The following is a 22930-nucleotide window of genomic DNA, read 5'->3' on the forward strand; positions in this document are numbered from 1 at the left end:
TACCTGGGAGACCCCAGGAGCCTCTATAGGTGACAGCAATACACACGTACACGTGCACACATATACACAGAGAGAGGTAAAAGTATTAATTTTATATCTTAATTATATTCAAAAGCTGAACCAACGTATACTGCAATTCAATCAAGAACCACCTGAGATTAAGTTCCACTAAACGTGGCAGGATGTGGTTCTGTGTAGATTTATTTCTGTATCTATTTCAGAGTAGGCTATGCCTATCTGTACTGAAATAGTACACCTCTGTAGCAAAGTAAGTGAAGAATACAGATGTTAAATTGGATTTTATTCAATGCCTAATTTATGTTGAACAAAGTCCTAAAGCACACTACAAAAATATATATAGAGAGAGATCATTAATAGAATCCAGGTAAACTATGAATATAGTCTAATATCAAGTTGTATATTAAATTATTTCGATTGAGCAAGTTCTCAAAATACTTTGGAAATTAACAGCTACAAAACTTCAAAATATGCAAAACACATGTAACAAGAAATATCTAACAAAATCACTAACTCAAATTTTGTCAAATTGTAACAGCACATTTTTTTAAAAAATACAAAGATCAAATATATTTACTCACACAGATTTAATAATAATCCAAATAAGAAAACAAAATGGATTAATTGATTTTGTTCATTTAAACTGCTTTGACTATTACATTTAATTTTTTTCAGGTAAACTTCTTCAAAAAGTAATTTGACATATTTTAAATTACAACTTAATCACTTTAATATATTTATTTGAATATATGGTCAAACATTTGTATTATTGTTTACCACAAAGTTTTGAGTATTTACCAGATTATATTTGCATTATCATTTATTTTTATGAATATACTTTCTAGTTTTTTATATTCTCCTGAGAAATAGATTTTTGCCACAAAGCAAAAGGAAAGAATTACATTTCAGCATCTTACTATTTCCTCCTTACCTCCAGTGCCTTTTCCATTTGAGTTAATCATTTTCTGACTGTAGCAGGTCACGATCAATCAGTGAGGGGTTACCAAGTTAAACATACCAGGTTAACAGAAAGGAAAGAGCCACCAAATTAAAGTGATTTAACCAACAAAAGCAGTGGGCTGAAGCAAAGACAGACAACAGAAAAAACAGGCATTGGCAGAAGGCCTCAAGAAGCTTACCAAGTATTAATGGTGGCTAGCGATTCTGGCTCCCTGGGTGGCCCAACCCTAGCTTAAGGGCAATTCAACAGAGCCAGAGCCTTCAGGCAAAGGAGAGGCTCTACTCCCTATGCAGACCCCAGCCTAGTTCCTACATGGAAATAGACCCTTCACGGAAGGTTGTTTTCCCAATCAGTGCATTGAGAAGGATGGGTTGCCCACTCCTGCATTTGGACTGTGCTGTCTGGATGATGTCATCCATTTGGTCTTCATTCTGGCGTGTGAGCAGGAAGCCTTTCCCTCCTAAGCCTTCCACCACCACATGGTAATCTGCAGAGAAAAGAGCAGCACTCATCAACAAGGGAAAAAGCATGCTTCATGCAAATCACACAGGGACCTCCTTTCTAAGACTTTAGATTGGGAGCCAAGCTTGGCAACTACCCCCCACCCCCACAAGCTTTGCTACTGCAGGTCAGTTTTAAGTGTCTAGCCATGATAATGCCATAAAATCTAATTTTCACTTAGAGGTTTTAAGCACTGCAAAAGGGGGGGAAGGAAGGTTTTTTAAAAAAAAAGACACTTACAATGCATTTCCCCAGATAAAAGATTGGCCCCCTCCTTGCTCCTTTTCCTGAAGGCCCTGAAGACGTGGTTTTGTCAGCAGGCCTGGGGACCCCAGGCTGCTTCGGAGCCAATCAAGTGGCTGATGTGAATGTATTTGCTGCTGCCAGGGTGTGTTTATTCTGTTTTTTACCGTTTTTAATTCTGTAAGCCGCCCAGAGTCACCATGTGTGAGTTGGGCGGCCTTACAAATTTGTTTAATAAATAAATAAATGCATGGGAGGGGGAAGAAACTGAATACAGGTAGTCCTCACTTACTGACTGTCTCATTTAGCAACTGTTCAAAGTTACAATGGTGTAAAAAAAGTAGTTTTGTGACCAATCCTTGCATTTACGACTGTCACTGCATCCCATGGTCATGTGCTTCCCAACCAGCTTGGAACAAGTAGGGTTAATGGAGAATGCAGAAGTAAAACTTTAAGTTGTGGTCATATAATGTTTTGCTTAATGACTAAATAGGAAGTGACATCATAATCCCATCAGAGTCACATGATTTTTGGCTTAGTGACGGGGACACTTAGTGATGGAGTTGCTGGTCCCAACTGTGGTTGCTAAACAAGGACTACCTGCACTAGATTCAGTTTTTATATTATATCTGTAAATATTCCAAACAAGAAGGTACTGGTGAAGCCACGCATACTCTTTATATTACACAATGGAAAGCAGCAGCTTATCTTTGTAGATGCTTAGACTTTTACCAACTTGGACAAAATACATGGTATAAGTGATACCAGCCTGGGAACCTGAGATCCTGGAATTCATTCTAGTTTTGGTCCAGCGAGTGTATTTAGTACGGAACAGTTCCATTTGAAACTGGATCAGAAATTTTGACACAAGCAGGATTTGTTTCAAGCTAAGAAGCTGAACCAAGTGCTCTTTTGCTGACCCTCCCTGAGAGCCCAGGCTCTTTTGCCTCCACGCCACCTGTACAAGACACCTGAGACTATGCAGGCTATTAACTCACCTAAGTAATCCAGAGCACAGGCTACATTGCTACCCAACAAGGGAACTTGCTCCCGGGAGATTTGAGTCCAGCAGGCATCATTCCCCACAAGGGCAATAACGGGCGTCTGAAAGGGTGGAACAACCGTGTTAGACTGAGAAAAAATTTTTTGCCATTAAGTGACACACTAATAGGTCAATTGCACTGGTATTTATTGGGTCAAGAAATTATAGTAAAGCCACTGCTAAGAGGTCCAGTTGCAAGAGAGGAGGAAAAGAAGAGACTTACTGCAACAGAGGTTGCTGCCCCTTTGCCGTGCTATGATAATAAATATGGTTGAAAAAATTCTTCGTCACCCAAACTGGCCTTAATGTTTCTTTTTCCAAAAGCAACACTCAAGAAGGAAGAAGAGAGACCTATCCTTCCCTTTCTGTATCTACATTTCTCTCCATCACACCTGCATGTTTGAGTGATTAGAGGAGGGAATCAATTCAATTCAATTCAATTCAATTCTGTTCTGTTCATTCTTTCTTTATTTGACTCTGTTTATAACTGACCCTAGTCCTGAAGGACTCTTGGCAGCTTACAACAAAATGCCAAGGAAAAGAATAAAATAAAACTCAAAACCCAAGGAAAACGCCCTCAACCAATCAGCTGAGGATAAAGGCATGCTGGAATTGTTTGCTGAAAGTAAATAAGGTGGAGGCCACATATACTTCTGGAGGGGAGAGTGCTCTACAAAATGGAGAAAGGCCTACTGTCTTGTTCATACCCCATGTATCTCTTGAGATGGAGAGATTTTCAGCAGGCCCTCCCTAGATGACCAGACCAAGCAGGAAGATTCAATTCTGGAAAGGCATTGCATGATGTATCCCAGTGCTGTTGCCGTATATAGCTTTAAGAGTGCCCTTTCTCTTGCACTGGGCCATCTAGTGCACCCCCATACCTCCTGCTGCTCATCAAGGTCTCAATGGGAGCCCCTACTATATCACCCCAGAGGTCCCAATGATCCTATTCTCAGTCCTATCATCACTAGCTCCAGTCTACAATACATCCCACCAGCATTGACTGCTAGGTGCACTACACTTCTGGGGGCCCAACTCTGTAGGTCTGGTCAGGCATGCACACACGCCACCCCACAACATAGATTCCCTCAAATGCTGATTGGGAGAATGATATTAGATTAAATATCATTCTCCCAATCAGCATTCACAATTCCAATCCTCATCTACTACTCCAACTCCATCTTTAAAAAAAAAGGCTATCTGTCTCATAAATCCTTCCAACCTCTCTATCCCTGTTCTCTCTCCCAGAGGGTGGTAGCTATCACTTGCATACTTCTTGTTCCAGTAATCCCCCAGGCAGGTTTAGAAAATGCACAAGTCCAAATCTTGAATAGCTTGAGAAATGTGTGGAGAATTTGATGGGGAGGAAGGGTGATTGGCTAAATTTGCTGAAGGGGACCTGAGAAGAGATGGACGAAGGCAATTCCTCTTCTCCCCATTGGAAAATAGCCAACCAGCTGCTAATCAAGACCTACAGACTAGAAGTTTATTTATTTATTTTATTTATTATTCACATTTCTATCACCGCCCATCTCCCCCTAAAAGGGGGAGTTACAATTAAACACTGAAATGACCTCTTTGTAAAACGGGCATAATTCAAACGTCTTGTCCAGCTTCTGCACTCACTTCTATAGAAACTAAGCGTATGAAGCATCCCTAGAAACTGGGTGAGCCGATAGTTACCTTGTGTCGCACAAAAGTATCAAATTCCATGATGCTGAAGCCAAGAGAGCCATCTCCATATAAGATCCATACCTGTTAACAATTAAAAAAAGATGGAAGAATTAGCAGCTAGACAAAGATGAAAAAAAAAAAAACAGAGCCTCAAAGCATCCTAGCCCCTTATTTGCTCTCCCGTGACTAAGCTTCCACTTTTAGCTTCCCTCTATAATATACTAACCTCTGAGTCTGGCCTGCAGAGCTTGGCTCCTAAGGCAAATCCACCCCCAACTCCCAACGTCCCAAAAGCCCCTGCAATGAGATGAAACAGAATTCATGATTAAAGAGACTGTGCAGGTTGTGTGTACTGATTCCTGAACGGTAATTTCCTGGCTTTCTGAAAACAAGTGGATTTCATCTCTATATGATGGTTGTTTTTTTTCATATAGCTGTTTTTCAGCTTTGTTAATAACTGTCACCATGGGTATGTTACACAGAGCACTGAAAGGCAGGATACAAATAGATAAACAAATCAACAAACTAGTGCATGTCTCCATAGCAAGACAAGATGCATACTGGAGTTTATATATTTCACTAAAGCCTGGCCTGTTTTACCCACAGTTTAATCAAGCCATAAATCCTGGTTTATAAAACTAAACCACATTAGGGTTATAAGCTAGAGTGTTGAGTTCTCACATCACACTAAGCCAAAACCAAATGAATTATATTTTGGCTGAGTATAATCTCTGAACCTAACTATTTTTTAAGCAGGTGTGCTTAGGATCTCAGAAGCTGCTTTTTAATTTTGAGAGATTCTGCATAATGTCTGAAGGAATCCTCAAGATAGAATAGTTTTTTGTAGTTAAAATGTTACTCTTCTCTTCAAAAATATTTAAGTGCTGAAACCCTTTCTTGAAGAAAATAATACATTACAACTAGACACAAAAGCATAAGTAATTTTGATTATTTTATCTCATGGTTCACCCTGATTAAAAAAAATTGAATAAAAACGTGAATTTGTGGATACCAGTTTTACTAATGAAGAAAACACACTTCCTGAACTGGTGAAGATACAATGAAAGACATGAAAGGAGAAGAGTGCTCGAACAGCTGGTAGAATTGTTGAAGATTGTTGAAGAAAGTTTAAGAATTTGTTTTATATTACTCACAGTATTCAGGAAAAGAAGAATTTGAGGACTGTGGCTATTTGCTGGCACTCTGGTACTGTATAAGCTTCTGCTTCCTTTTGTGTGGTCCATTCCTTTTATCATTGTGGCAATGCAGGGAAGACCAAGAGCCCAAACTTCATCCCATACTCCCTGGGGGACCACCATTTCTATGGGTTGGGATGGTCTACTGAGTAGGAACTGGATGTACATTTGGGAGGCCAAAAATACCTTCCAGGGATGGAGCATTTCTGCTGCCTCAAATGCAACTGAGCACGAAGTGGACGACTGTGTTGTGAAGTATCACCCCATCCAGCACTCATGAAAAACGATTAAGTCTAGACTCCCAGAACACCTTAGAAACTTTTCCGACAATGCCTAGCTCATACCTGGATCCAGCCAAGACAGTGGTCCCCTTGGCTTTAAAATATAGGCAGCACTTGCCACAAAGTCACCTCCATCTACAACTAGTAGGCTGTCTTCAGGAAGCAAGTGATCTACATGATGCAGGAGCTTCAGCGGGTTGAGATGCTGCTCTGTCGGTTCTTCTGCCTTCTCTCTGGGGATCACAAACTCATTTGAGACATGCCAGTTGCCAGCCTTAATTTCTACATATCAAAGTATTATTCAAAGGTAGAGCAAATGAGAAGTATCTGCAAGCCTTGCACTACACACGGATGTAGAGAGTAGCATTTATTATTACCTGTTTGCTTTCTCCTTCCTGTGGTCAGTCTCCTTCAGACTCATTACCCAGTCCTGAGGACATAAGTAGCCTTTCAGCTTTTGGCTTAAGCACACGAGGAATGATGCAGCGTCCCCTGTGTAAACAAAATTGAAAGAGGTATGCACCCTCTTCCAATGCACCCTCTTCCTCAGATCACTGGTATCAACAATGCATGCTAGTAAGCACCATCTTTTTATTCATTCATTCATTCATTCATTCAATTTATACAGCTGCCCATCTTAAACCAGTGACTCTGGGCAGCGAACAAAATGAAAACAATACCAAAAAATTAAATATAAATACAAATACAGCCGAGCAATCTTAAAAACCATCAGTGTCAGCACAACCATGAAACGGGGCCCATCACACACTCGGGGCCCCAGGCCCAGGCAGAAAGCCAGGTCTTCAAGGCCTTCTGAAAAGCCAACAGGGTCGGGGCCATCCTAATCTCAGGAGGGAAGATGTTCCAGAGGGCAGGCACCACGGCAGAAAAGGAACGTCTCCTGGTTCCTGCCAGCCGACATTCCTTGGCTGATGGGACCCGGAGCATGCCCATCCTGCTGGACTGGACTGGTCAGGTGGAAACAACTGGAAAAAGACGGTCCCTCAGGTAACCTGGCCCCAAGCCATGAAGGGCTTTAAAGGTGACAACCAGCACGTTGAATTGCACCTGGATACACACTAGCAACCAATGCAGCTCCCAAAGCAGAGAAGCTGCGAAGGCATCTTAGCTACGGTTGCCTCTTAGCTATGGCTGGCACCTGCTCTTCCAGCAGGAGCCATGAGTTCAAGAGGACCCCCAAATTGCACACCAGGTCCGTCTGGGGCAGTGCCACCCCATCCAGGACCAAAGATGGAAGAACTTTGGTACTGGGATGCCCAAACACCCAAAGCCACTCAGTCTTGCTCGGGTTGAGCCAGAGCCCATTGCACCCCATCCAGGCCCCTACAGCCTCCAGGCACTGAGACAGGACATCCATGGCATCACTCAGCCTGGGGAGGAGATATAAAGCTGGGTATCATCAGCATACTGATGATACCTCACTCCAAACTGTCGGATCACCTCACCCAGCAGCCTCATGTAGATGTAAATAAGAGGGGCAAGAGAACCGAGCCCTGCAGCACCCCATAAAGTAGGAGCCGTGGACTGGACCTCTCCCCTCCTACCAACACCAACTGGAACCAACCCTGGAGGAAGGAGGAGAACCAGCCTAACACAGTGCCGGTTTTTATTATCTTCTCTTTTCTCACCCACACCAAATCCTTAGGAAATGTTCCTCACAACTTTCATATTGTTGCCTTGAACAAGCTCCTCACCTTTTATGGCTATATGAGGTGTCCAGTGAAAATGTGCGTTTTTAAGCAGTTGCTCCTGATTCCTGTTGACAGCAATGATTTTGCTGTGCTTACTCAATATGCGCCCATATGACAGGCGAAAATCACAGACTGTGCCTGAAAAGGATAACAGAAGATACAAACAGAGGACAATTGTCAGACAGTCATCTTATATACTAACAGAAATATCTGCTAACCCCCAAATTCCCCAAAATTGCCCAATATTTTCCAGAAGGTCCTCTTCAGCAAAAGACCAGCACAAAACTCTCAGCCCAGCTACCTGCCAGAATAACCACATCTGCTTCCTTGAGTGCCTGGCGCCGGTTCTGACGAATGTGCAGTGGACCATTCTTTCCCAGCATGCCCCGGGCCATGCCTCCCAGGAAGCATGGAATCCCCAGTTCTTCTAAAGCTGCTCTGTAAGAATATGCAGGAGAAGGAAAAGCTCACTGCTGAGACTGCAACAGTAACGACCCACTGAAAGCAAGCAACAATGCATACTGATCCATACAGGTAGTTCTCAACTTACCACCACAATTAGGACTAGAATTTCTGCCACTAAGCGATGTGGTCATAAAGCAAGACATCATGTGACCACATCACTGAGCAACAGCAACCCTAGCAATCCCCACCGCCATTGTTAAGCGAATTTCACTGGTCATTAGCCAAGGACCCATCCCAATCCAAGCCATTCTAGGCTTGGTCCCTCCCAGCCCCAAGCCTCAGTAAGGTAAGGGACTGCATCCAATTCACCCCACCTGTCTATCTTCCCCCATCTCTGCCCTTTCGGCTACCCTGCAACCCGCCCTGTGGGGCAGCAAGCAGCCCCAGAACCGCACGGCTCTGGTGTTGCTTGTCATGCTTGACTCAGAGTCTTCCTGGCATGCCAGGGCTCTGGGGCTGCTACCTGCTTGCTTCTGCTTCTTGTGGCACCCCGAGCCGGGGCTGGGCTTCCTAGCACCGCAAGAAGCAAGCAAGAAGCAAGAAGCAGTCTCAGATCTGCAGCACCAGGAAGCCCAGCCCCAGCCTAGGGCACTGCAAGAAGCAGAAGCAAGCAGCCCTAGAGCTGTGGCACACCAGGAAGCCCAGCCCCAGCCCCGCCCAGCAGCGTGGCACAAAGGGGCTTCTTGGCACAAAGGGCCAGGCTGGGCACGCCTCATCAGCAGTGGGAGCAAGAAAATGGTGACGGCCAGCTGGGGCAGGGCAGCAGGGGGCCAAAAGGGCATAGATGGGGGGAGAGACAGACAGGTGGGGGGAGCTGAAGCGCCCCTGCAGTCGTAAGTGCGGGTGGGTTGCCAAGCACCCAAATTTTGATCTCATGACTGTGGGGGCACTGCAGCAGCCTAACTTCTGGGACCGGTCATAAATCCCTTCATTCAGCACTGCCATAAATTTGAATGGTCGCTGAGCCAATAGTCATAAGTTGAGAACTACCTATCTTTGCTATCTCTTCTCCCCCTCCTCTACCTATTCATCTGAATGCATGCTGGTCATAGATCCTGTAGCTCCTGTTTCCCATCGATAGATTAATTCCATTGAGCAAGGATACTGTGCCTCAGGGTCAGTGGTAGCCCCTCTCGTCAATGGTACTGGTTACACAGTTGTTGACACAGGCAAGCCATAGAAGGGAGTTCCAATGCTAGGGCAGGCAGCACGTCTTACCTGAGCTTGTTTACTGGGATAGGAGGGAGGGTCACTTGACTGCCAAGCAGTATGACTGGCTTCCTAGCCCTGCTGATGAGCTCCACACACTGCTGCACCTGCACAGAAATATTGTCCACAGCAAAAACCAATGCTTTAGAGCAGCAACCTAACCAGTATGTTGTGGTTGTGGGGTTGCAGGGTTGTGGGGATGCAGTGATACATAAGGAGGGCAGTGAATGTGGTAATAATCCAGGGCTTTACTGATAACAGTGGGAACCATATTTTTCAGCCTTAAGTTCACTCCCTTTTAAAGGCAGTGATAGCTTGCCATTTCAAAGAAGACATTAAGTGCCAGAGTAGTAGGAAAGCAGAACATACAAGGAGGTAACATTTGTATGACAAGCAGAACAAAACATTAACAAATAAGGCTTCCAGCATCCCCTCTTTGAGTTTGCTGAGCGTGGCTGAAATCCGGAAATCCTTGCTTAAAAAGGTTTCTCTAGGAAGTCTCACCTGTGCCTCTGTGGCTTCTGGCATGTTCACTGGTAGGGGTGAAAAGTCTTGTACTTCCCATGCTCCAGCAAACAGGTTTCTCAAATAATTGCGCAGATACCTAGTAGACAACAGAGAGAATATAGCCACTGAAGCAAAGCCACTGCCACGGTTATGGCTGCAAGGTACAAGAGGATGTGGCCAAAGGCACAGAAGCTGAAGAATCCCATGGTTTTTTATTGCCCAAATTTGTGGTGCTTACCAACTACCCAAAACATTCAAGACCTAAATGACAGTAAAAGATAAACTGGCAGAGCCCTGCTTGTGTCAGCATAATAAATATAAATTGGATCAACAAACTGCTGGATCTCATGGCTTAAAGATGCTGGGGGGGACAGGGAAAGAGAATGAGGCCCCACCAAAAAATCCTGAAAGTTACTCAGTGGATTGCCATATGCTATAGACATCACACCTGTTCTTTACTGGCTTGCTTTTATTTTTGGCATGAGGCTGCCTCTTCTTTTTGACAATTATTCTATCACCTGCAACATTTTGAACATTAGCTGAGTACGAGGAACTTGAGTGGAAAGGAGGAAATGCAACAGGTGAGAAAGGTAACTTTAACTATGTGTTGAGAAAGGTTTTGATTTAAACACTCCCCCTTTATAAATTCCTGCTGAAAACAAGTTTATATGGCTCTCCATGTGTGTGGAGAGGGGCAATGATGGCCAATATTCATGGAAAATTGTTGGCATTTCAAAGCAAATACCAGACATAACATGCTAAAGAAAACTTCAGCAGCAACATGAGGAATGCCAGGAATCTATGGAGTGTAGAACTAGCTGCTCAATAAATTATACACACACACACACAGAAAAAGAGAGTGCATGTGTGTATATGTCATATGTATAGACCAGCACCTCCTGATATAAAGAGGAATGCACATACACAGACAGTTTTTATCTGAGAGTTATACAGGTACAGTATGCAGTTCAACTTGTTATCCATTGGAAGATATTAACACAATTATGTACTATAAACTGTATTGCTTTAGATAGTTACTATTTTTAGAATACTTGCGTGGTAAGATACATTTGATGGCACAGGGAACTGGGGATATTTTCCCTGTTATTAATAATTGTTTTTATTGTTGTTCCGTCCATGGGCTTGAATAAGTTTATGTAACATAAAATGCCCAATTTCACTCCACCTGGGAAGCCTGCAAATGTTTTGCCATTGCCAAATGACAATGCTCAGAGAGACAATGTACAGAATGTTGCGCTCTTTGACTTTTTCAGAGAAACAACCTATATAAATATTCTATTAGGAGAAAAACCGTCAAGTACATTGTTAAACAGCAGGGAGAGATTCTCAGTACAAGATACACATCTTTTAGAATTTTTTTAGGTTATGAAACATAAAATCAGAATGCAGGGATCATACAAGGCCAAACAACAAATCCTCGGTCTAAAGGAGAGAATCAATAGTAAAAATAAAGCAATAATTATTTTTTGCAAGACTTAGAAAGTATGTAAATTATACCAAGCTAAAAATTATTTATTACATGAATCCAGTAAAGTGAAAGTACCTTTGGTGCTCACAACATCACCCATCCCTGTTTTAAAGATATAGAGTAACAATCAGCACCCTGAAAAAAATCTGGAAATTGGATCCCACTGCAACTGGAACAAAATAGTTGTTGCATGCTCAGCTTTTGCACCTATTGGTACCTAGCCTATCTATAGCTCACCTTAGAATAGACAAGAAAAATCTAATTTAGAGATAATTAAAAAGTGGTTTACTAATTAGGGCTAATTATTTCAAATAGCTGCAGCTGGCGCATTAGCCCAGACTGATAAACAGCATTCCTTGTCACTATTGCCAACCACTGATGAGCAGCTGTTTGGATCAAAAGTTGCTTTAGAGCTGGTAGTGGCTCCTTAAAGCTGCACATTTTCTTGGTCTTACACAGTCACCATGTAATCCCAGGAAAATATGCCTTTGAGTTAAGTAAGTGCCAATCATGCACCTCCACCCACTCTAAGCACCTTTTTGGCTTTGGATCTAAAGTGCTGCACTTATCTGTGTCAATCAGCCTTCTTCACATAGCATTAAGTCCAAGAAAATCCCCAGATTACATGCAGGTAGTCCTTGTACAGCAACTGCCTTGTTTAGTGATTGTTTACAGTTATAACTGTGATGAAAAAGTAACTTTATGACCAATCCTCACATTTACGACCTTCACAGGTCTGTGAAGCAAAGGAAAACTGAAGTAAGATCATAAGGAGAGTTGTGGTTTCATTTAGCGACTGATTTGCTTAATGACCAAGTTGCCAGTCCCAATTGGGGGAGCTAAACAAGGACTACCTGTATCTGATTTTTCTGTAAGAATGAATCTACAGATAGTCCTTGCTTAACATCCACTCATTGAGCGACTGTTTGAAGTTACAATGGCGCTGAACAAGGACACTTACAATGGGTCCTCATAGTTGTGGGTGTCACAGCATCCTCACGGTCATGTGACTGAGATTTGGGCACTTGGCAACTGGCTTGCAATTACAACATCACAGTGTACCACAGTCGTGACTGCCATCTGCAACCTTCACTGCCAGCTTCCAACAAGCAAAGTCAACAGGGAAGCTGGCAGCACACTGCAACCAAGTGAGATTTGCCTAATGATGGCAACTGGCTCCGCCAGAACTGCTGTTGTAAGTCGGCGCGGTAGTGTGGCACTGTATCTTACATCTGTGTCACTTAGTGACCAAGTTTCCCGTCCCAATTACTGTCAGTAAGCGAGGACTACCTGTAATTTAGAATTGACTTGATTCCTCCATTCTGAACAGCCGATTCCCAATCTGCAAAACCTCACTTTACACTTTAAACACTGGAAGGCCATTCCAAAATCTTTTTTTTTTCCCCTGTAAAAACTTTCTGGTTGTTCTGAAGGTATGTTTCAGATTGCTGTATTGATGAAATATATTGCCTTTTTTCAGCTTCATGGCCATTGCCTTCACAGTCCTGAGCCTAACATACTGTTGAAAAGCTGTAGGGAGATCATAAACGTCCAATGGCTGCTAGGAGACCTATTTCTGAGCTAGAAGACTTTGTGGAGCCAACTCCATCTAGTAATTAAGTCATTAGGACTTAACAAAGAAACCTGAGTTTTAGTCCCTAGGCATGGAAAACAGCTGTGTGACTCTGGGTCAGTCATTCTGTCTCAGCCCTAGGAAGAAGACAATGGCAAACCATTTCTGAAAATGTTGCTAAGAAAACTGTATGGACTTGCCCATGTAGTCTCCAGGACTCAAGATTTACTCAAAGATTTACAAAAAGAAGAGTCTTGCATAGAACAGTGGGAAAAAATTCCAAAAGCAGGAAGAGGAAACATGCAGAACCTATTATTTCTGCCAAAGGAGGTGTTTACTGACTGAAAGTGTTGCACCTGCCATATACCCTCTTTTTTATTTTGAATCTATAAATAACTGCATATGAACAGTAAGTATGTATTCAAATTTTGAGAAATACGTTGTATTTAAGTGTGCACCATGTGATGGTTCTGTTCTGTCAGCTTCTGTTCATTTAAGGATTAATTGAAATATATATTTTGCTCAGGGATGCCTAAACTTTTGCATGCTTGTTGAAGAATTGCCCATTAGTGAAAGGCCATATTCACCCAACAAACTTAAATGATGAACCATATGAACAAGATGAAGCCACTGCAATGCTCATAACCTCATAAACAGATATTCATAAGCTCTAAACAGATAATTATTCATAGCATCCTTCTGTTTTGGTTATGTAAAAAGTTGCCCAAATTTAGAAATTGTTCTATAAAAAGGAAGGGTTAGGAAAAGAAAGCCTTCATATGTTTTAATTGTTTTAGTCTGCAGAGGTTCCTAGGAAAATCAAATTTAAAAAATCTAAGAAAAATAACCTAGAATACCTAGGACTGTCTTAGTCCTTTTTCATACTTCCCCTGGACAATCAGAAACAAGAAGATCCAGAAATGATCAGACAGTGTGTGTGTGTGTGTGTGTGTGTGTGTATACACGTATATGACAAAAAGTATTTCATAATAGCATCCAATGCACATATTAATGAAGAACATCCTGAACTCCCCCTGGGTTTTCTGTCTGACAACAACCTGACATTGGACTTTCTCTGAGCCAATGGATCACTTAATAACTTTACTGCTGGAGCAGGGAGAACAATCCATCACTCACCAGTTCACTGCCTTTCCTTTCAGGCTCTTGGAAGCTTCAAAACTAAATAGCTCTCTCTCAACCAAATGATAAGGATACAGAACATCCATGGGAAACTCCACAAACACAGGGCCTGTAAGATCAACAAAAGGTTTGATTAAAGGTTAAAACTTCAAAGAAAAAATCTGTAGTTAAATGAACAACAATATGTTATATGGCATTATTCTGTCTTACATTTTATCATTTCAAAATGCTAAAAAAATATTCAGTCTTTCTATGAGACAATTGTTTTGCTGCCTTCATTCATAAACCCTTAAACTCTTTACCAGTTACCATATATTCTAAATTACCATTGATGGGATATTTAATTTTCCCCCCAATTATAAGCAGTAACTTATCAAGGTTACTGTTAACACAGAAAATGCAATTTTAATACCCTCTGTGAAGCAAGATGACAAAATAAAGCTATTAATGGGTCAAACAGAAATATATACCTTGTTTAATTTCTTCAGTAATTAAAACCTTTCGATCATTGGATCAGACAACTGCACTTCCAAAATTTATTATTGCTTTTGCCAAGCAACAAGACAGTTATAACCACATCGCTTTTCCAAATAATCCTATTGGTTCTCTTCTCAACAGATGGAATACCTTTTATCTTCAAAAAGCCTTAGGTAAGAAGCACACTTCCCTGCCAAGATTATGACCATTCTTATCACAAAACTGCCAAAACTTTGTGGTGTGCCTTCCATTTGACAACATCCACTAGAATATTATAAACACTCAAAACCCCACAAAAACAGTATCTGGGGTCATACCCCAAAAGCCCTCTGGAAAAACTCTGCTTTCAGCTTTTTCTGGAAGACAGATAATGTCGGGGCCAACCGAACCTCCAAAAGGAAGCCATTCCCAAGAGTCGGCACCACCACAGAAAAACAACACTTCTGGGCTTTAGCTCCCACCAGCCTCTTGAAAGTGGGGATAGCCAGCTGCCTCTCCCAGCACAAAGCAGTCAGGCCAACTCTAATTGGGAGATGCAGTACTGCAGGTAACTTGGTGTCAAGCTAAAGATTAAAACCAGCACTTAATTGCACCCAGAAAACTGATATGGACCCAATGCAGGGCCTGCACAGGTGTAATATGTGCCTGTTGGCAAGAACCCAGGCCATTGCATTTTGTACCAAGTGAAGCTCCAGCTGATCATTAAAGGCAGCCCTACGTAGAGCATACTGCAGTAATCTAATCAGGTGATGATGAGGGCATAAGCCACAGTGGTCAGGGCCAATGCGGTCAGCTGAGCAAAGGCCTTCCGTGGCTACAGCCTCTACCTGCTGATCCAGCAGAAGCTGTGAGTCCAGAAGGACCCCTTAGTTGCATATCGTCTTCCTCAGGGGCAGTACAGTCCTGTCCAATGGGGGCATGAAGAAACCCCAATATACAGATAGCAGTTATGTCTTACCAGGGTTCAATTACAGACCCTTACATCCGGGAAGAGACATCAGGACAGGATATTGAGAGCAACTCCAGTACAGCCCAAGGTTGCAACATATAGTTGGGTATAATCAACATATGTACAGTAGACTCTCAGTTAACTGGCACCCATGGGGATTGGTAGATGCTGGATAAATGTAGTTTCTGGTTGCTTGATAGTTAGTATTAAACCCTAATACCCACTAGATGGCAGCAGAGAGATACAGATTTTTCTGCCAGTTGCTTGAGAGTGCCGGATACCAGACCCTGAAACATCAGATGACCTCCTGTAGCAGCTTAATGTACAGTAGATGTTAAATAATGGGGCAGGGGGTGGGGAGAGAACCAACCCCTGCCACAAGGAAGCAACTACTGCACCAGTCTTTTCTTCCCAGTTACCACTGACTGGAATTGGCTGCTGAGGAAAGGAGTGGAACCAGTGTAAAACAGTGTGTCCAATCCATAACTCCAGCAGCTGGACCAGAAGAACACCATGGTTGAGATAAAGAAGAGTGCTGAGAGATCCAAAAAGAATGGGATATTGCACTACCCCATACATGTCCCAACACAGGTCACTGACAAGAGCAACCAATGCCATTACAGTCCCATACCCGAGCATGAATCCTGACTGATAAGGGTCCAGATAATCCACTTCTTCTAGGGAGCTCTGCAGTTGGACCCAAACCACCCTTTCAACAACCTTCACAAAAAAGTAAGGCTGGAAACCAGGCAGTACTTGTCCAATACCTCCAAATCTAGGAACAGCCTCTTAGAGAAGAGGGAACCAATGCCGCCTCCTGCTCCCCACAGCATCCAAAGAAGGCAGGAGGGCCAAGGAACCAGCCTGCAGGTGGTTGAGGATATTCTAGGGAGCACCCTATCCACATCTTTGGAGGTAACAGGAACAAGAATTCCTTCCACTTATTGCCACAGAGTAGACCAGGAGGGAAGATTGTCCTGAAACTGAACTTCAGAGTGCCAAAGAAAGACAAAAAGGCAGTCTCTTCCCACAGACACAAATAATGTCATGAGTAAGGATGGCGAGCAGGGGGCTCCCATCCAGACTGTCAAGCGCATGCGTAGCACTGAGGAATTGGGCAGCCATTCAAAGAGACACAGATCGGGACCGCCTTAACCCTTGGGGGTTATATGTCTGGGTTTTCCCCACGCTTCTTCAGTTTGTTAGGATTGATGTCCTAACAACCAGGAAACACACTGAGACAAGCAACTGGTCTCTAATATTTATTGCTAGTACTTAACAGGAATCTGAACAAACTGAAGAAGCGTGGGGAAAACCCAGACATATAACCCCCAAGGGTTAAGGCGGTCCCGATCTGTGTCTCTCTGAATGGCTGAACAGTTCCTCAGTGCTACGCATGCGCTTGACAGTCTGGATGGGAGCCCCCTGCTCGCCATCCTTACTCATGACAAATAACCTCTCCAGACTTTTTGACTGTCTAGTTCCAAAGCTAAGGTGGGAACTTAAGAACCAAGGAGATGTGTGAAAGGTGTGCTATCCCCAGACCCAGTTCTTTTTCAAATGTTGGGCAAACACAATACAATCAGGAATAAAGTCTTATAATAAAGGACACGTCTCTTCAAAGTGTCTCCAAGTTGCTATGAGTAAGTTCTGAAGAGTAACTTCCTGAGCTCTTGAAATTCTACTTTTGCTGTAGCTTGCATATAACAATGGCACTGACCCAAGGGAAACACTTCCTGATTTCCAAGGTGATATGTGGATATAGGTAACAAAAGCAAAGAAGAGACCCAAGTCAAACATCCTAATAAATGGAAGTAGTCTATTAGTCCTACCAAGCTACCCCTCTACTCAGAAATTGTAATTATGAGCAAACAGGCCACATTAGTTCCAAGTCAGTAGCACAAGGGCATACCTGGAGTGTTACACTGGGCAACAGCAATTGCTTTTCGCAGCACAGGAGCAATATCTCTGACAGACTTCACTGAAGCACAGAATTTGCAGAGTGGCTTGAATAGAGATAATTGGTCAATATCTTGGAGAGCTCCTCGGCCCTGAGAAGAGGAGGAATGGAGAGAAAAAAGTGTAACCCCATTCTTACACTCGTAGTCCCACATAGAAACAGCTGATTTTGCAATCAGGTACACAGATATTTACAAAAAGTGGCTTATTCACCACACAAATGCTGCGGGAAAGCTAATTCAGGTTGAGAGAGCAAGCCCATGTATCTAACAAAACAGATCAGCAACATTAGCAAACTGTGCCTTTGTTCTTCTTCAAACTTCAGGGCTGGTGGCTGCAGCAGCCTACCTTCTGCAGTGTGGCTGTTGCCCCTCCAATCAGCAACACTGGAGACTCTGCCATCTGGGCGTTTTTCATAGCTGTCACAGTATTTGTTACTCCAGGCCCTGCTGTTACTGCAGCAACTCCCACTGTTCCTGCAACAGAAAAATGCGGGCACAGTGTCACTGTGCCTGTGTGCTCCTCCCACTGAAAACAAAGTGGTACCAAGCAATACCTGAGAGCCTGGCCACTGCATCTGCTGCAAATACAGCAGTCGCCTCATGCCTTGTGTCCACTACACGGATGCCCAGTTTCTCGCTGGCCACCAAAATGGGGGAGATGTGTCCACCCACCAGCGTGAACAAGTAGCGCACACCATGAGCTTTCAGCACCTCCGCCACTGTCTCCCCACCATGCCGAGTACTTTTAGGATCCACCTAGAAAGAATAAGGACACTTTTGGGTGCTGTTTCACAGAATTCATGCAACAAAAAACTAGTTGCCACAATTCCCTCTAATATAGAGCCAGAGGAATGAGCTGCAGGCATATAAAGACTAGGTATAGTTTTAAAACTTTACTATCTTTTGAAAGCTACCTACTAAAAATGTTTCCTTATCTGAATAATTTTTCCAAGAATACAGCCTCCACTGAGGATGCATTGGATCATATGATTCCGGTTATCTTTCACAACTCTGTTCTAAAATGGTTTTACCTGACGCCAGAAGTTATAAATCAGCCCCAGTCTGTGTGCTATCCCAAGAAAAGTCACTGTGAAAGTTCCCAGTAGTGCCAGCACCCATGTCGAGGAGCTTTCCAGGCCTAAGGTTTCAGCCACCATGTTGAGATTTATTTAGCATCAGCTGGGGATACACTCCAGTTCTGAAGAGGAAGATAGACACAGAAGTGGCATTCCATTACCTATATATTTCAGGCATTTATCACCCATGCAGCAGATTTTTAATCCATACAAACATTAAAATGGTAGTTTATTTCACATGCTATTCAGATGATGGACAAAGGAAAACAAAATAAGCAAATATAAATACTGTATAATAAATAAATAATGCTATTAAAATGCAATTTAGCCAACACTTTGTCTAAGATATACTGCATTGTACTAAAAATGGTTGGCAAGTGCACTTCTGACATGACTTGTTGAGCTGCTCTAAAGTCACGGAGGAATATTGCAGGGAGAGTAGAAATAACATGGACCTGGAAAAGGGGGCAGCATGCATTTGCGAAGGCAGTAAAGCAAAGGCAGCACTCTTGGTTGGAGAGCAGGAGGCGGAGAAGAGGAGGAAGGAGGAACAGCAGCAGCCACCAGATGAAGGTATCTGAGAATGAAACCTGGGAGGAAGAACAGCATACTGCCAGAAGCTTCAGGTACGCCACACAGCAAAGCAAAACTTAACATACTGTACTCAGTTTTAAATAACCTGTTAAACCTTTGACAGTTGAACTTCCATTCCATTCAATTCTCTCTAACCATTAGTGATTGAGGTAGGGAGAGAAGAGTAATAGCTTACTTGAGCCCAGAGGCTGGAAGGCAGGGAGAGAAAGAAATATGGTACATCTTGCTTATCTAGGGAAAGTCAAGCTTTTCTAAGATGTTAAAGAGTTAAGATAGCAATAATGAGAAAATGGCCAACTCCCAAGCTTCATGGAGATCCTTGTTCACAATCTGTGAAATGGTAATTTTGCAATTTGAATTGCATCAGAGACAAACCAAACAAAAACTGGCTTGGCAATCCAAGAAGGTTAATGAGGTAAGAAGACAGGAGCAGGTTATCAGTGCCAAACTGGTGCAAATGCTGCATGTGGAAGGGGTCCATTTTTTTCCTAGGTGCAATCCCTGACTTAGCTTGATCATAATTTTGTTTCTGGAGTGGCTAACCCAATATGTAAAGCCCTCAAGAGACACAATTAACCTTGAAAGGCTTTCTGCTTCTGATACTGGATGCAGCACAGTCATGTATAACTTTTTCCACTATGAATCTGCCTTATTTTTTTAGAACAAATTAATACATCATCATATTTTGGTAGCAAATTAGCAAAAATATAAAACAAAACACTGTAAGAACTTTAAACATTTCCTCCAGGATGGAGGAAAGTACATTCTTTATTCATTTATATATATAATTATAAAAATAGTATTGGACAAATTGTATAAGCATAAGTATTATGCTCGCTTAGATATATCAAATTTGAAACATTATTTAATGCTTTTCAACTCATTCAGTACTCAAAAAAATATTTAACAGGTACAAAACGAGTTAGCGCTAGTCCCTCGTTCTAATAATAGAATTTCTCCTTAATCTTAAGAAAATAGTATCACAAATCTATATTTAACACTTGCTTTAGGTTTCAAAAACTGGGGGGAGGGGAAATCTGGTCTCTAATCCTTCTCTTCTCTTGCTTCCCCAAGATTAAAATATGTGAATAAATATGACCAATTCAATGAACATAGAGGAATTTATAGAACTAGAGATTAGATTACTCTGGGGAAAGCTGTAATATATTTTGCACAAAAGCTGGTTACAAATTCCAACTTGGTTTCAAATGAGACAAGTACAATCTTTGCTTGTTCAGCTCATGAGATCTTACCAATCAAGAACACTAACAATATTCACATTACTTAAAATCAAGTAAAAATCTTCAGCGTTATGTAAAATGCCAATAGGATCTCTTCAAAGTCTTTTTAAAGTATGAGGAAATTACTTGGGATATGAACAACATCCAGATGAAGGAGCAACAGCCACACTGCAGAAAGTTACTCCAGCCAATGGCCTGTAGCTGGAAGAGGAGGAATGAATGCTTGGAACTTAATAATACTGTACATCTCATAAGTTTGGCTTAGCCTTTGGCTTTCAGTGGTTGAGCTAACTACCTCCTGTATAAGCAAATCATATTATAGTGCAAATGAACATTGGCTGCCTAACTAAAAGTTTTAAGTTATCTTCCTAGGTCATACAAAAGCTTTAGGTAAAGGTAAAGGTTTCCCTTGACATTAAGTCCAGTCGTGTCCGACTCTAGGGGGTGGTGCTCATCTCCGTTTCAAAGCCGAAGAGCCGGTGTTTGTCCGTAGACACTTCCGTGGTCATGTGGCCGGCATGACTACACGGAACGCCGTTACCTGCCCACCAAAGCGATACCTATTAATCTACTCACATTTGCATGTTTTCGAACTGCTAGGTTGGCAGGAGTGCTAGGTTGGCAGGAGACAAAAGCTTTATTTACTTCTAAATCATTGGCTATTTTCTGCTACAGTAATCAGTTAGCATGTGCATTTATTTGCATAATAATTAACAGTCAGAAAATTTGATTGAAATACTTTTTCTCAGGTATTCTAAGTCAACTCTTACAGGATACTGAATGGCAAGAATTCTGCTCTAGATCCGCCTTTCTGATGCTGATGATGAACAAATAAAAAGGGGCAACTTTGATGGGTTCTGCTTCTCATTAATAAAACTCCAAGCAGGATCTGAGCCTATGTTTGCCAAACCATGTTTTTACTATTTATTTATTCTGCAATATTTATATGTCATCCCAATCCCGATAGGACCCCAGGCAAGTACATCCAAATCAAAACAAAAATGGAATCTAAATATAAACAATTACAATACCGTCAAAAATCATCAGTACTGTTATATCATAGGTGCCTTTAAGCGAAATTAAACCAAAAGCTGAACATACACTGAAACAAAATAGTGCTGACTTGTTTACAAAATACCAGTAGGTATTCAATATGTCAGGACCACCACCCACACTGGAGCTGCAACAGGCCATCTTTTGATGACCGGACTGGATGGGCAAGTTCATTTCTGGCAAAGTATTATTGGATGTATCCAGAGGATGCTTCATAAACAGTTTTAAAGGTAATAACCAGCTCTTTGAATTGGGCCTGAAGCCTCCTGGCAACCATCAGTTTCAATATCTGGCCTATCGGAGTTGTCCCATTAGGAGTCACGCCGTTGCATTTTGTACCAGCTGTAGTCTCCAGGTCATCTTCAAAGGCAGATAACAGTGTGTTACAGCAGCTCAGATCAGGGGTGATCAGAGCTAGGCAAATTTGGATATATGCCATAACAAATTCCTTCTCAGAATGAAAATACTATATCCTTAAAGTACACTTCTGATGCAGCAAATCTAGAATTAAAAGTTTGTGTTTTTAAAGTACCTAAATATTCATAAATTGTCAGTTATAAAGCAGTAATCACTATCTGTGAAAAAAACTTGATTTGTCAGTGGATGGTGGCCACTGCCACTGTGTCTAAACGCACACTGATGATAGTTTCTTAAAGCGGGGGATACATGTCAACTTTCCCAAAATAAAGCTCATCGGACATTCTCTCACTTCCCCCTCGACTCTCAAGCAATTGGCAGCCTGCCTAGAGGCTCACCTTGTAAGATCGACTGATTCTGCACTTCACCGACCAGTCTTGCACGGAACCTCGTGTTTCGTGGAAAAGCCCCGGGACTGTGAGAGGCAGGGAAGCCATTTGGCATCATGCGCCTCTGCAAAGGGTGGCAGCCCCACTGCCGCAGCAACAGAAAGGCGCCCAGATGGCAAGCCCCAAGCGGGTAGAGGAATACGTTCGCTTGGATGCAAATTCCACTGCGGCCAGTGGAATTCACACCCTTAAAAGTCTGCCACGCCAACCACGGAAGTCCAAGGTTGGGCTTCCCTCCACCCTCCCGCCTCGACTCGGGCACCCCATTCTGGAGAAGCGAGCGACCTTCGGACCTTCCAACTTACCAAGCCGGGAACCACGGAGGCCGGAGAAAGCTGGCACGGGCTGGCCGACGGAGGGAGGAGTGCTGGCGGGCGGGCTCGCTGTGTAGGTTAAGGGGTGAGGCCGGCACCGCCTTCTCCGGGGCACGCCCCTTTTGCCCCGCTGGCGACGAAGTCTGCGGGAACAACTGGCAGTGCGACTGGTAGCTGCTGCTGCCACTCATCGCCTCAAGCCGGAGCGGCGGCGCCCAGGCGGTTCTGCACGCCGTTTCCCCGCCTGTGGAAGGTCTCGCGCCCAGGCAGCAGCGCAGCAACGGGCCGCTCTGAATCCAGATGTCTCCGGGCCCGAGTGGAAAAATAAAAAGCGAGAGGGAGCGCAAGGCCCCAAACCAGCCCCGAACTTCACCCTCTGGACCTGCCGCCCAGCAATGTTCCGGCTACAAAGGGCGGCGAGACGACCTCACGCAGCGCGCCCTGCGCG

The 22930-nt window shown here is 43.0% G+C and overlaps 1 protein-coding gene across 2 annotated transcripts; it reads right to left on the minus strand.

Annotated features, from left to right (window-relative positions):
* Positions 1-284: 284 nt before the first annotated feature.
* Positions 285-22494, minus strand: ILVBL (ilvB acetolactate synthase like). Of its 2 annotated transcripts, none has more exons than XM_063294481.1 (16): positions 22474-22494; positions 18430-18596; positions 17953-18154; positions 17745-17872; positions 17350-17488; positions 14009-14120; positions 9807-9906; positions 9312-9409; positions 7930-8066; positions 7632-7766; positions 6294-6408; positions 5980-6149; positions 4666-4736; positions 4449-4520; positions 2722-2827; positions 285-1466 (listed from the first exon to the last, which is right to left on the minus strand). In XM_063294481.1, the coding sequence occupies exons 2-16, from the start codon at positions 18553-18555 to the stop codon at positions 1288-1290; spliced, it is 1890 nt and encodes a 629-aa protein (XP_063150551.1). In that variant the 5' UTR covers positions 18556-18596; positions 22474-22494; the 3' UTR covers positions 285-1287. The 2 variants fall into 2 exon arrangements, with proteins under 2 accessions (XP_063150551.1, XP_063150550.1); XM_063294480.1 differs by lacking the exon at positions 22474-22494 and adding an exon at positions 22118-22324.
* Positions 22495-22930: the final 436 nt, after the last annotated feature.

This window comes from Candoia aspera, chromosome 2 (assembly GCF_035149785.1).
Source record: "Candoia aspera isolate rCanAsp1 chromosome 2, rCanAsp1.hap2, whole genome shotgun sequence".
Classification (NCBI taxonomy): domain Eukaryota; kingdom Metazoa; phylum Chordata; class Lepidosauria; order Squamata; family Boidae; genus Candoia; species Candoia aspera.